The sequence below is a fragment of the Thermobia domestica genome, chromosome 11, assembly GCF_964235325.1.
Source record: "Thermobia domestica chromosome 11, izTheDome1.hap1.1, whole genome shotgun sequence".
Lineage (NCBI taxonomy): Eukaryota > Metazoa > Arthropoda > Insecta > Zygentoma > Lepismatidae > Thermobia > Thermobia domestica.
This window is the reverse complement of record NC_137464.1, coordinates 10,190,990-10,204,563: the sequence shown is the minus strand read 5'-3', so window position 1 is coordinate 10,204,563 and position 13,574 is coordinate 10,190,990. Positions and strand designations below refer to the sequence as shown.

The 13,574-nt window shown below is 35.1% G+C and overlaps 1 protein-coding gene across 1 annotated transcript in view; it reads left to right on the top strand.

Moving 5' to 3' along the window:
* LOC145663871 (uncharacterized) overlaps window positions 1-13,574 on the top strand; it is a 46,364-nt gene that overhangs the window by 20,864 nt on the left and 11,926 nt on the right. The window contains exon 3 of the mRNA XM_081730006.1: window positions 5,314-5,484. Coding sequence (XP_081586132.1) covers window positions 5,314-5,484 — 171 coding nt within the window. The remainder of the gene's footprint in view (window positions 1-5,313; window positions 5,485-13,574) is intronic.

Genomic DNA, 13,574 nt, shown 5'->3' with positions numbered 1-13,574 from the left:
CATTTCTTGTATATCGTCGTGGATACAGTAACTTCTCTAAAAGCGAATGGATTTAAATCAAATTTTGTCAATTCATTCATACTACAAATATCGAATCCTATGCGTCATACTGCTTCAAAATGGAGTCCCTTTGAATATTTTAAAACTTCATGACTCCCTTAATTTTTGGGTCATATGATACAAAAATAAAGTGATTTCTAATTTTGGTTTTAAAAAAACTTAGACAGTTGTTAAAAAAGTTATTGAGTATTTGAAATGACTTGATAATGTGCGTCAGGAAGATTGAACCGGGCATTGCCGCACTAGTGAAATCACACCATGCTCAGGTATCTCATTAGCTTTCAATTTTCATTCAAGTTTTGCTACATTTGTATTTTTCTGGTATTTCAATATGTCGTTCGTGCTAGTTTATATCGTACATCTTTCATTTAAATCGATTTTTAAACAACTCTGCACCTGTTGAAAATAATAATAGACCTAATTTTTGTTGTACTTATTTCAAAATAATATTTAAAAATATTTTCCGATATTAGATTCTAATTATATTGATCCCTTCCTCTTGTCTTCGTAACTCCCATTAAACATTCTCGCGACCCCCTAGGTGTCGCGACTCTCAGGTTGAGAAACTCTGCTTTAGACAAAGAACTTCCCTATCACAATCCCCCCCTCGCTTTTCTTTGCTATGTTCATATATAATAGCCCTTTACACAAATATAGGCTGAAGGCTTTTAAGTCAAGACATCTTTCACTCAAATACGTTCGAGGGTTTTGGTTCTTGTGAAATATATTAATGCACGTGTTGTCAGGTTGGTGAAGTGTGACTCGGTAACAACCAATAAAATGGCGTTCTAAACAAAAATTCCCATTCCTTCTCCGTTCGTAGCCTGTTACCCTTTAACTGCATACGCCATTTTTATAGCCCCCATTCTCTTTGGCACCAGACCATGACCGTCATGAGCCATTGCAGTCTTCGTACAACTCGCTTTACGTCAAGTGAATGAACCGAACTTCTCTCGGCATCTGAAACACAGCTGGTTTTCATGATCGGTTACTGCTCTTTGATTGACATGGGTTTAAATCCCACGCACATCATTTCTATACAACTTCATAACGTAGAAAATTACTATTTCCATTCCATCAGGACGAAACATTATTCAGCTAATAATAATAATAATAATAATAATAATAATAATAATAATAATAATAATAATAATAATAATAATAATAATAATAATAATAGTACAGTATTGTTAACATTTAACGTAAAATATAAAAAATGGTCAAAAATGGGGCCTGTACCAATCTATATATAAAAAAGTAAATTTTTCAGTTTAACGTCCCACGATTATGTCCTTTAGGCTAAGGGAGACGGATGATTAAGGCAAGGGAATGATGATGGGAGAATTGATGGAATGAGAGTGTTGGAGGAAACTGGAGTACCCTGAGAAAACCCAGAGGTAAGCGCTCTATGACTGAGCTACCGTGGCCCACTCGGCGACTACATTATCCGAGAAAAGGGAAAGAAGAAATGATTAGGGAAGGAAGGAAACGGCCTGGGATCTATATGCTAGCTGCCATCCCGACATTTACCTGGCGTGAATGAGGAAAAAAGCAGGAAAACTTCACTCAGGATGCCTAGCCTGAAAAAGCTTTTACACTTTTTTTCGACCGAGTGTCCCCACCGGGAATCGAACCCGGGACCTCTCGCACCAAAGACGAGAGCAGTAACCCCTAACAGAAATAGATGGTGTTTATAATTTTACATTATACTTAGGCACGCGTCTCTCATATAACCTTGATGCTGAAAACGAGTGTTAAGTGAGGTAATAGTCATAAAAATAATACAAATAAATGTGTTTCAGAAACGGGAAGTTCAGTCAAAATTTGTTAAATTACTTGTATTTGTATTGTGTGAATGTAAGATTTGACATAGGCCTATTCTAATTGAGGGGTTTAGCCCCACTTTTTAAAAATGGAGAAAAATCAAGTTAAACTTAAACGCATGTGGTATTTTGTACAATATAACAAAAGCAAGCACAAGTGTTTGAATGTGTCATAATGAAATGAAATGAAATCTTTGAATTTTACGTCCCACGGTTATGCCGGTTAGGCTAAAGGAGACGGTGATTATGAGAAATGAATGAAATAGTGGAATGAAGAAAGTGGGAGGAAACGGGAGAACCCCTAGAAAACCCACGCACACGGTTGAATGTGTCATACATTGTATATACATACATATATTGTACAAAAAACCACACGTGTTTAAGTTTAACTTGATTTTTCTCCATTTTTAAAAATGTGGATTAGACCACTGTTGCGCTAACCCCCCGTCAATTTCACTTGCGAGCGAAGACAGCAGAGAAGCAAATATAGTAATCGTGTTCAATGAATTTACATATTTCACGGCCGCTACATACCGAAAAAAAAAAGAAAACTTTTAGATTATTTGTCTGCTTATCTCTGTGTAACTATATTCGCCTAGAGGTCATAGCATTCAACGTACCGATACCAAACTTTAAACTTACGATCTTTTTTTGTATATAAGATTCTTAAGGGAGAAGCTTAAAACTTTGGTCCTACCCTTCAAAAGAAGGGAAACTTACTGAGAAGTTAAGATAAAATTAAAATGCAATTTTCTCGGAAACGCTGCAACAATTTTGTCTAGTGTATCTATATTCTACATATATTCTGCATATATTCTACATATATTCTATATATATTCTACATATATTCTGCAACAATTTTGTCTAGTGTATCTATATTCTATCTATATTCTACATATAAATGAAAATGAAAATGACATTGTTTCTAACTTAATAACTCTTGAACCACACGACTGATCTCAATCAAATTTTCAACATAGATGAGATTTTAGCCTGGGATGTCTCTTTATCATTTTACTTTGACGGTACAACTTACAGGGGAGGGGAAGACATATAAAAATGATCGAAAATGACCGATATTAGCGCCGAATCCATAGAGTGCTGAGATGAACAGTGACCCTTCCGATGGCGTTTAAATCCAAATTCAGCCCTGCAACTTGAGGGACGTGGAAATATATAAAAATGATGGAAAATGTCCGGCAAGACAAAAGGCATCGTCTATCAGAGACCGCTTCAATAATATTAAAAAGTGACAGACAAACTGAAGGTATTAATTGTTCTTATTTTAACACAGCCAAGCAGGTAATTGACGCTAGTGTCTGATAAAGGATTATGATTTTTATTCTGGAACCAAAATGTTCCGTATTACACAAAAATGATATATCACTTATTAGACGATAAAAAAAATGGCCGTGGTGTATTTTGATATGGTTAATGGCTCATAACGGTGCGAAGAATTACGTACAAGAAAGTAAGGAAAAACAAAAAAAGTTGAATTTACGCAGCAAGTGATTCCGCAGTTGGCCACCGCACAAAGCGCTGTGGTTTCGACTGTCACTCAGTGAATGTACGAAACGCTTTCAACGTGAAGGTATAAAAAGAGATAACACACAATCCTGACGTCATAAGTTGGATAGATTCCCTCCCTTGATGACCGGTCAGTTTACAAGGTGACTTAAACGTTTATGGAATGAATACATTCGATTTAAAAGTGTTCTGTAAGTAAAATTGATAGTGACACATGTGAGCATTTATCATAAATAAATAATAATAAAAAAAACATTAACGCCCTTTTCTGTCCTGTCAAAATCATGAATTCTGCTGTGTCGTATTTAAAAACACATTACGGGCCGCGGTGGCTCAGTGGTAGAGCGTTCACCTCTGGTATATGGGGTCCCTGGATCGTTCCCAGCTCGTCCAAGTGAACTTTGTGGCGGACAAACACCGTGTGCGTGAGTTTACTCGGGGCTCTCCCGTTTCCTCCCACTTTCTTCATTCCACCATTCCATTTTCATTCATTTGTCATCATCACCATCTCCTTTTGACAAGCTGGCATACACGTGGGACGTAAAACTCAAGGTATGTAATAATAATAATAATAATAATAATAATAATAATAATAATAATAATAATAATAATAATAATAATAATAATAATAATAATAATAATAATAATAAATGTCTGTATATTGCTAAAAGACGAATATCGCAGAGGAGCTGAGTTATGATACGACTGGTAGACGGAACGAAGTTCCGCTGCTTCTCGGACTAATATAAGCCTTACTCTTGTAGCTCAAGTTTCTGCCTCAAGTAAATTGCCATGTGTTCTTAACCTCCCATCAGTGTTCGAAGTGGAAAAAAAAAGCAGAGGCGGTATGTTTTATTATGATTTTGACTCAACATACCGGCTATTTAGATATTGTCTTGATCACTGAAAAACCAGAGACGGTATGTCCTCATTACTGAAAAACCAGAGGCGGTATGGCATACCACCGCATACTGTCTCACTTCGAGCATTGCCTCCCATAATTCAGTTGAATAGTTACAGGAAAATGTCCCGATTTCACGTTCTGAAATTATGGTAGCGTTAGTTATGCTATGTATTCCTATATATGCATTTTGCATTTTCTTTTTTTAAATGGGCACACCGTTTATTAGAGACGACATTTATTTTTTAAGAGCTTCTTCGCGTTCTGTCGAGGTATGACACTTAGGTTATGCGAGGTATGTTCAAAAAGTATCGAACCTTTGATTGGCAAAAATACATTTATTGATTTGAAAATCCGAAACACTAATCTTCTTCAAAGTAGTCTCCTTGGTAATGCATATACTTCTCCCAGCGCTCCTAACATCTGGAACGCAGTTTTTGGAATGGTAAGCAACGATGGCGTGCCGTCGCATTCCTCATGATGTCTTTCCTTGACTCAAATCGGGTCCCTTTTAGTGGCATTTTCAGCTTGGGAAATAACCAAAAGTCACATAGAGCCATGTCGGGTGAGTAAGGGAGCCTGACGACACACAGGAATGTTGTGTTTGGGGATGAAAGCCTAAATCGAATTTCACGAACATTCTCTTCATGCCCCAATTTTCGTTCAAAATTGAATGTACCGATCCGACTGAATGGTTTCCGCTTGGGTATCGCCAAGCTTTTGGCAAAAGTTGATGCAATATCGCTGCTTAAGTGTTTCTGTCATTTTACAAAAAACGGAAATACGACGACCGCTCACTACGTCTTCATTCATTGGCCGACTGCCAGCGACTGAGGGGAAAAAATCATGATTGTTCCCTCTACATCTACGCTGAAGCAAATCTCCCGCGCTTCATTAGTTTACGCGGGAAAAAATAGTTTTTGAACACACCTCGTATATATGGTACTAAATTCTAATTTTGTAAAACTGCTTTTTAATTGTTCTTTTTATTTTCTATTGCAGTGTGTTTGCTGTCCATCGTGCTACTTCTCCCTTATCTGACAAGAGGAAATGCGTCTCTTTTGGTAGGAAGCGTCGGTTTCGCCTATTCCTGCCTCGTGATTCCTATGATCATATCTGCTAATTACAAGTACCCGCTGAGTGCGCTCAGAAGCTGCATTGAATACGCTAAAGGTAAAATTTTAACGTATTATGTATGTGTTCTGTGCAGCACATGCACAGATTAAAAAGAAATTCCAGTGACACATTACACACGCATAAAGATAGATAAATATACGGTACAATAAAATTGTAACACATGACTAAAGCTTCCATGCTTATAGATTGAAAAACCCACATAACCTATGAAAATTTACACTATGATCATACTTGGTTCTTGCTGAGATATGAGAATTATGTTCAGAATGAGATATGAGAATTATGTTGAGAATGAGATATGAGAATTATGTTCAGTATGAGATAAGAGAATTATGTCGAGAATGAGATATGAGAATTATGTTCAGAATGAGATATGAGAATTATGTTCAGAATGAGATATGAGAATTATGTTCAGAATGAGATATGAGAATTATGTTCAGAATGAGATATGAGAATTATATTCAGTATGAGATATGAGAATTATGTAGAGAATGAGATATGATAATTATGTTCAGTATGAGATATGAGAATTATGTTCAGAATGAGATATGAGAACTATGTTCAGAATGAGATATGAGAATTATGTTGAGAGTGAGATATGAGAAGAAAGTCAGAGTAGATTATTCCAGTGGCGGATCTTGCTCGGGGCTGGAGGGCGTAGGCCCACCACTTGTTTAAGTGACAAAAATTATTTAAGCTATTATTTATTTATTTTTGAAAGTTTATAGTAAACTCATGATATACCTATCATAGTCTGGGTTCTGACTTACCCCACCCCAGTTTTTACCTTCTAAATCCACCACTAGATTATTTCTCACCTTTTTCGTGAGAAACCGGGATATTTGGGGTTCCGAATGGTTCTTTAGGGATAGGGATAGATCTTGCAAATTCGGGACTGTTCACTAGAACCGGGACGTCTGGGAGCCGTAAGCATGGAGTATATTGTGCATCAACCAATCATTTTGAAATATTAACGTGAGCCGTATAAATACACCTTGCTGTGTAATGTATATACAGAGAGAGAGAGAGAGAGAGAAATGAAATCTTTAAGTTTAACGTCCCACGCTTATGCCGGTTAGGCAAAAGGAGACTTTGATAATGAGCAATGAGTGAAATGGTGGAATGAAGAAAGTGGGAGGAAACGGGAGAACCCCTAGAAAACCCACGAGCGCGGTGTTTGTCCACCACAAAGTCCACACGGAAGGGAGAGAGAGAGAGTTTGCATTTGCATTTTATATATAAATCTCTGGTCAAAAACTAGCTTCTTTACGCTATAAGACGTGACAGTGCCTTATGTGAACAATTAATTGCTAATTTCTGTGCTCAATAGCTATATAATTGAGCTGTACGTTGTACTCCTGACTAGGGATGCGCAATAATCGGTTTTGCACATCGACAATTTCGGAAAATATAGCATCATCAATGATATCAACATGTCGAAAATACCCAAATAACTATCAATATGATTTTTCGATATTAATATTTAGATATTTGAATATATCACTTGATACGTAGAGACATCACATAATCATTCGATTTACCCTAATTTTCTATTTAGCCTTCAGTCCAGCTTAGTTATCCCACTAGTAACGTTAGGTAAATGGGTTATAACCTACATTCGGAAATATCTACTTGGAGGCACTCAACTAATAAAAATTTCAAACCCTTACAGGCTACAGAAATCTGGTTCCTCGCCGAATGTCAAAACCCATAACTACAATATTAAAATGGACCTGTTCGCACACTATTTTTGCCAAATAAAACCTGAAGTAAAAGTGCTGGGTACTTGGGTTCAAGTTCCAAGTCTCACACTAGTCATGCCTATAACTGCCGTCGATGAATTCATTAATATTTGAGTGATAACCGGGAAACGAACAGAAAACTGATAGAAACAACATACATACAAATAAATCAAAATCCCGGTATTAATTTTAATATACTAAAACATTCTCCCAGATTTCAAAAATAATTTTTAAAACGTTAAAGAGAGAAAAAAATCGTACAAAATGTCTGCTTGGAGGCAGATTACACGACCCCAACAGAACTCAAACTCAGGACTCTCAAGTCTTGATAACAGTGTCAATAGTTTTCATTCAGTATCGAAAAGAGCACTTATACAGAACGTCAAATTAAACTATTTTGCAGTATTTCACAAAGAACAGTCCACAATTAAGAAAGATGTAAGTAGAAACTATAGACGCGAGCCATCACTTACCTGCAGCTGCTGTTTGGTGTCAGATGGTGCTTGGGTGCCTGGGACCCATCGTCTTCTCAACCAGCCTAATATATGGTCGTCGGGGGTTGCAAGACTCTAGTGACGTCATCGAGATTGCCACATGAGAAAAAGTGGCAGATTCGATATGACAGCTACCACTGGCTGACAATTATTGTCTTCTACAAACAAGTCTGTTGTCTTCCAAGCGCCCCCCCCCCTTCTGCCTTGTTGTCAAGCGATGCAACCAAGTCCTGCAAAGGATAAGGAAGCATGGGATCTCCAATGCTTTTTTTGTTTTAAAAAAAATCTCTGCTGTGCAGATTGATTATTGATTGTAGCGAAATATTGTAAACAACACCTCTTGAGAGACCCAGAGGTTTAGTTTCAATTAGACAAAATGAGTAATCTTCCGAGAAATTAATTTTCCAATTAGGTTTGCTGCAATGTCTTCCGGAGAAGAATATTTAAGATTCAAGGCAGTTATCTATTGACCCCAAATTTTCATAAGTATAGCTAAACTTGTAACATGTGGAGCAACCAGTTTTCCAGACATTTTTCTATTATATTCCCAAAATTCGATCGTTTTTAAACACTAGATTCTTCATTGGACAAGATGAGTCAGTTACCCTCTCTTATTGAGAAACAAAACATGAATGTTGGCTGTAAAGTGTGTGAACTACAAACATATACATCATTTGTTTATATATATGGAAGGTACGCACTTGTTTCTGTAATTCGTGTACAATTACCTCTAATTTAATATCTTACTCTTAAAAACATAGGAACAAAGAGGCCTAATCACTGTGAAATTAAAATACGCTAATTTTACTGTAATTATGTGATATTTTCAAATAGATAAGCAACAATCGGAATATGGAACAAGAGCGCGCTAGACAATATTATTTTGCATGAGGTTCCGTTATCACGAGTCACTTAGTACCTTTCCGTTTTCATGCCATTTAGAAACGCGAAAATAAATACCGATGTTTTAAATGGCTGGTAATCGAAAGCAGATAAGTGAGTCGTGATAACGGTATCTCATGTAAAATAATATTGTCTAGCGAGCTCCTGTTCCACTTTTCGGTTATCTTTTATCTATTTGAAGATATCACATAATTACTGTAAAAATTAGCGGGTATTTTAATTTTGCCTCTTAAGATCTTTTAATGCTTCACGTAGAGGGAAAAGAATTCTTTGTGTACATGTATTTAAGTCAGAGAAATTATCTTAGTTTTGTTTATTCTTTAAATGGCAAAACGACTTCAATAAAAGAAGGTTCATTATTTTCACTAATTAAGGTATCAATTAGAAAATAGTCTCTCTATACTATATTTTTTTTTTATCGTACAGTCCACGTTCGAAAGTTTATTTCCAATAAAATTTTTCAGTACCCCCTCCAGTGGCTTTCATGTGAATGGTACAGTTTATACTTTGTTTCCTAGAAATTAAACAGAATAGTAAATCTAGGTGGGGAGAAAGAAAATAGTACAAGTGACTGGTTTTCTCTAGGTAAGTAGTATATTGGTGGTAAAAAACATGCAGTGCAAACGTGAAAGGAAATGGCGAGGGAAGCATTTTGGAGGAAGAAGTCTATTGTGTTAGTCCTTGACTAAAAACTTAAGAAAAAGACACACACACACACACACACACACACATATATATATATATATATATATATATATATATATATATATATATATATATATATATATATATATATATTGGGGAATTGTACTCAATAGACGAGAAATATGGACTTTACATAAAAGCAGGGGATACGTTGGCTCAATAGTAGAGTAGAGTGGGACCCTTAGTTCAAACCCCAGCCAAATAAGTTTGTGGTGGACAACATCTCGAAGTACTCCAGTGGGTTTTCTCGAAGTACTCCCGTTTCCTTCCACTTTCTCAGTACATCAATTCTTCCATAATAATTCACTTGCCTTAATCATCGTCTCCCTTAGGTTAAAGAGTATAATCGTGGGACGTTAAACTGAGATATTTAATTTAAATATTACATAAAAACCATTGAAAAACAGTGGATGCTTTTGAAATGTGAGTGTGGAGAAAATTAGACAAAATTACCTGAGTCGAATGAAAATGATTAGAAGGAGTTAGAAATAGTAAAAGAGAAAAAAAACAATTTTGATCTAATTGAAAAGAGGAAGGGGAAACTGGTTAGAACATTGGCTGAAAAGGAACTGTGTTATGAAAGATGTGTTAGAGGATATTGTGGCAGGAAAAAGAGGGAGAGACTTGATTTGGTTTTCAGTTTAATGTTCCTTTCAGCAATGAGGACGTGAACCTAGAGCTTAACTGGAATCCGAAATATATGAACTCCCGCCGGGAATCAAACCTGGGTTTCCCACGCCAAAGACACGTATGTTAACTGCTTAGCCACAAGGGAACTCATGAGAAGAAAGGACGATAGATGCATCATTAAAGCAGAAAATTATTCCGTAAGGACGAAGAAGTTAGCTGAGTACCCTAATGCATGGAAGCTTGTTAGTGTCAGCAAGCGACCTGCTGATAGTGGTAGAACGTCTAGGTTGGTGATGAGTAATTTTAGTCTCGAAATATAAAAGAAGGAATCCTGATTTAGTGATGAGCGCAAGAGTCTTGGTCTTGCAGTTTTTGCAAGAGTCTTGCATGCAAGACCAAGACCAAGACCAGGAATCCCGATAATATATATATAGAATACATTTTCTTAAAATTATGGAAGGACCATGAGATATAAATCTCACAAGTAAGTTACGTAAGACTCTTGAATAGAAACATATTAACATAAAAGAAACTTACGACTCTTAAGCAGGAACATCAGAAAGAAATATTACCATCAGAAAAATAAGTCGATTGGCGATATTTTTTTTATTTTCTTCTAAAGATAATTTCTTTGAGGAAGATCTTAGAAGATAGTAATAATTTAGCGACACACCTGACATATATTCGCGACACAGCGGTTAAGAAACATGCTCTACCTCATATGGTAGCAACGTAAAGGCGCATCGTCGGAACATGAATAGCAACAATTCAGAATAGATTGGGCTCTGTCAGAAAATAGCATCTAACTACGAACTTTGATTTCTGTGGCGATGAACTGTCTTTAGTGATGTGAGGTGGAAAATTTTCCGCGGAAAATTTACCATTTCGGAAAATTTTCCGCTATATTTTTCCGGAAAATTTTCCGTTCTAAAAAAATATCAGTAATCAAGTAACAATTCCTCAGCAATCATAAAATTGGTTGAATTCATGTATAGAATGTTAAAAAGTGAAAGATCGTTTAAAGAATCTGAAAATGTTCATGGCTCGCATAATTGTCAGTACTATGTAGGAACAAGTTAAACAATTGTTCATGAATCGAAATATTTTGTGTCTTGTGTGGAAAAATTGAATAACTTTTTATGAGTCGGAAAATTTGCATAATTTTGAAGCAAAAAGTAAACAACTTTTTGTGAATCGGAAAGTTTTATTGCTCTGTAGAAACAAGTGAAAGGAATTTTCATGAATCGGAAAATTTTCATCACGATGTAGAAACAAGTGGAAAAAACTTTTCATAATCCGGACAATTTTGGATATTATGTATAGTGATGTTTGGTGGAAAATTTTTCACTATATTTAACTGCACATAGAGCTACAAAATTGAATTTTTGTAGAGGAAAGTTAGTCAGCAACAAATTATAATTTTTCAATTAGCTTTCGGGAACCGGAAAATTTTCTAATATTTTAAGTTGAGAAGTAAAATTTTACACAGCGTCTCTCTCTCTCTCTCTCTTCCTCTACGAGCTCCTTCGTTGCTAAACGGTTAGCATACGCGCCTTTGGCATGGAAGACCTGGCTTCGATTCCCAGCGGGAGCTCATGTAGTTCGGATTCTACGTTAATCAGTTGGTCCCGTCTTATATAGTCTCCCTGCTGAAAGGGACGTTAAACTCAAAATCAACTCAATTCAACTCCTTTATATATCTCTCTCTCTCTGTGTGTGTGTATGCAAAGTGCAGAGAACATACATCGAGTTCGTAGAGTACAAATATCCCATTCTATTATTTAAAATTTCAATTTTTAAAAGTCATGAATATTTTCCGATTCATAAAAAGATACTCCACTTATTCCTACATCGTTGTTTAGCAGTAAAATTTATTGGTAATAAATATTGTCTTAAAAAGTTTTACGAATTGAAAATCTAACGATTCTTCATTTTAAGAATGTTTCAAAAGCTTCAATGCGTTCTTCCCTCAGAATCCACCTTTGATCTTACAATATTAGATTTCGTCAGTTTAATACGCATAAGACGGTTTTCTCATAGCTTTACTACTGTTATAGATTTACATACTGCAACATTTATAAATAAGTAGATATAATATAAAGTGCCTACTGTAAATTTTTGACTACCCAAAATTCGAGTTTAAGTAACTCATGAAAGCAAATACTGATCATTTTCTGGAAATAAACATTTATTTATTCATATATTCATTCAGAAGAGAAAGTAATATATAGCTAATAAGGAAGCTGATTTGTGTGTTGTTCTTCCAATAAAATAATAAAAGAAACATAAAAAGCTGCACTATTAGCGCTGCGTTCTAAAAGCAACAAGTAATTTCATTTTAATTTACAAAATAAAAAAAAAAAAAACACAAAGTATATATACTTGTTCTATCGAATCGTTGTTATTTCTAATACATTTTTGTACATAATAATTGTAGTTTTACAATACAAATATCTGCTCTAAGATGTTGATTATAAAAAATTCCAATATTGAAATTATGATTTACGAGTGTTAAACACAATAAAATCATTTTTTCTTATTTTCTGTTACAAGAATAATCTTCAGAGAGAGAGAGAGAGAGAGAGAGAGAGAGAGGAAAACACTGTATATTTTTAATTCCCAACTTGAAATATTAGAAAATTTTCTGATTTCCGAAAGCTAATTGGAAAAAGATAATTTGTTGCTGTCTAACTTTCCTTTACAGGAATTGAATTTTATAGCTGAATGTACAGTTAAATATAGTTGAATGTATAGTTATAGCAGAATGTACAGTGGAAAATTTTCCACCAAACATCAAAAATTGTCTGGATTATGAAAAGTTTTTTCCACTTGATTCTACATCGTGATGAAAATTTTCCGATTCATGAAAATTCCTTTCACTTGTTTCTACAGAGCAATAAAACTTTCCGATTCACAAAAAGTTGTTTACTTTTTGCTTCAAAATGACGAAAATTTTCCGACTCATAAAAAATTCTTCATTTTTTCCACACAAGACACAAAATATTTCGATTCATGAAAAATTGTTTTACTTGTCTCTACATAGTCCTGGAAATTGTGTGAGCCATGAAAATTTTCAGATTCTTTAAACGATCTTTCACTTTTTAACATTTCTATACATGAATTCAACCAATTTTATGAATACTGAGGAATTGCTACTTAATCACTGATATTTGTTAACAACGGAAAATTTTCCGGAAAAAATATAGAAGAAAATTTTTCACCTCACATCACGGCTAAACAACGATGTAGGAATAAGTGAAGTATGTTTTTGCGAATCGGAAAATGTTCATCACTGACTGTCTTACACTCTAAACTTGCTTTATTGTTATTTATTTATTTATTCTATTTTATTTGTTTATTTATTTTTAGCATGAATATTTCAACATTTTTAATATTACATAGGAAGAAAGACGTTACATTTAAGATAAAGCGGTGTTTGCCAATCGTTGTTTCGTACTGTAGATAACATGCACTAAGGAAGGAAGAAACACCACGGTTAGATGTTGATCTCACATGTGACCGATAATTTATGAAAATGTAGAACAGTCTATTGCGTTCAATTGGCCTTGGCAATGAAGGCCTTCTGAGAAACTGTTACCCCCTGTGAACAGAGAAACACTCTCATCTGCTGTTATGAGGAAGTTTTTAAGGG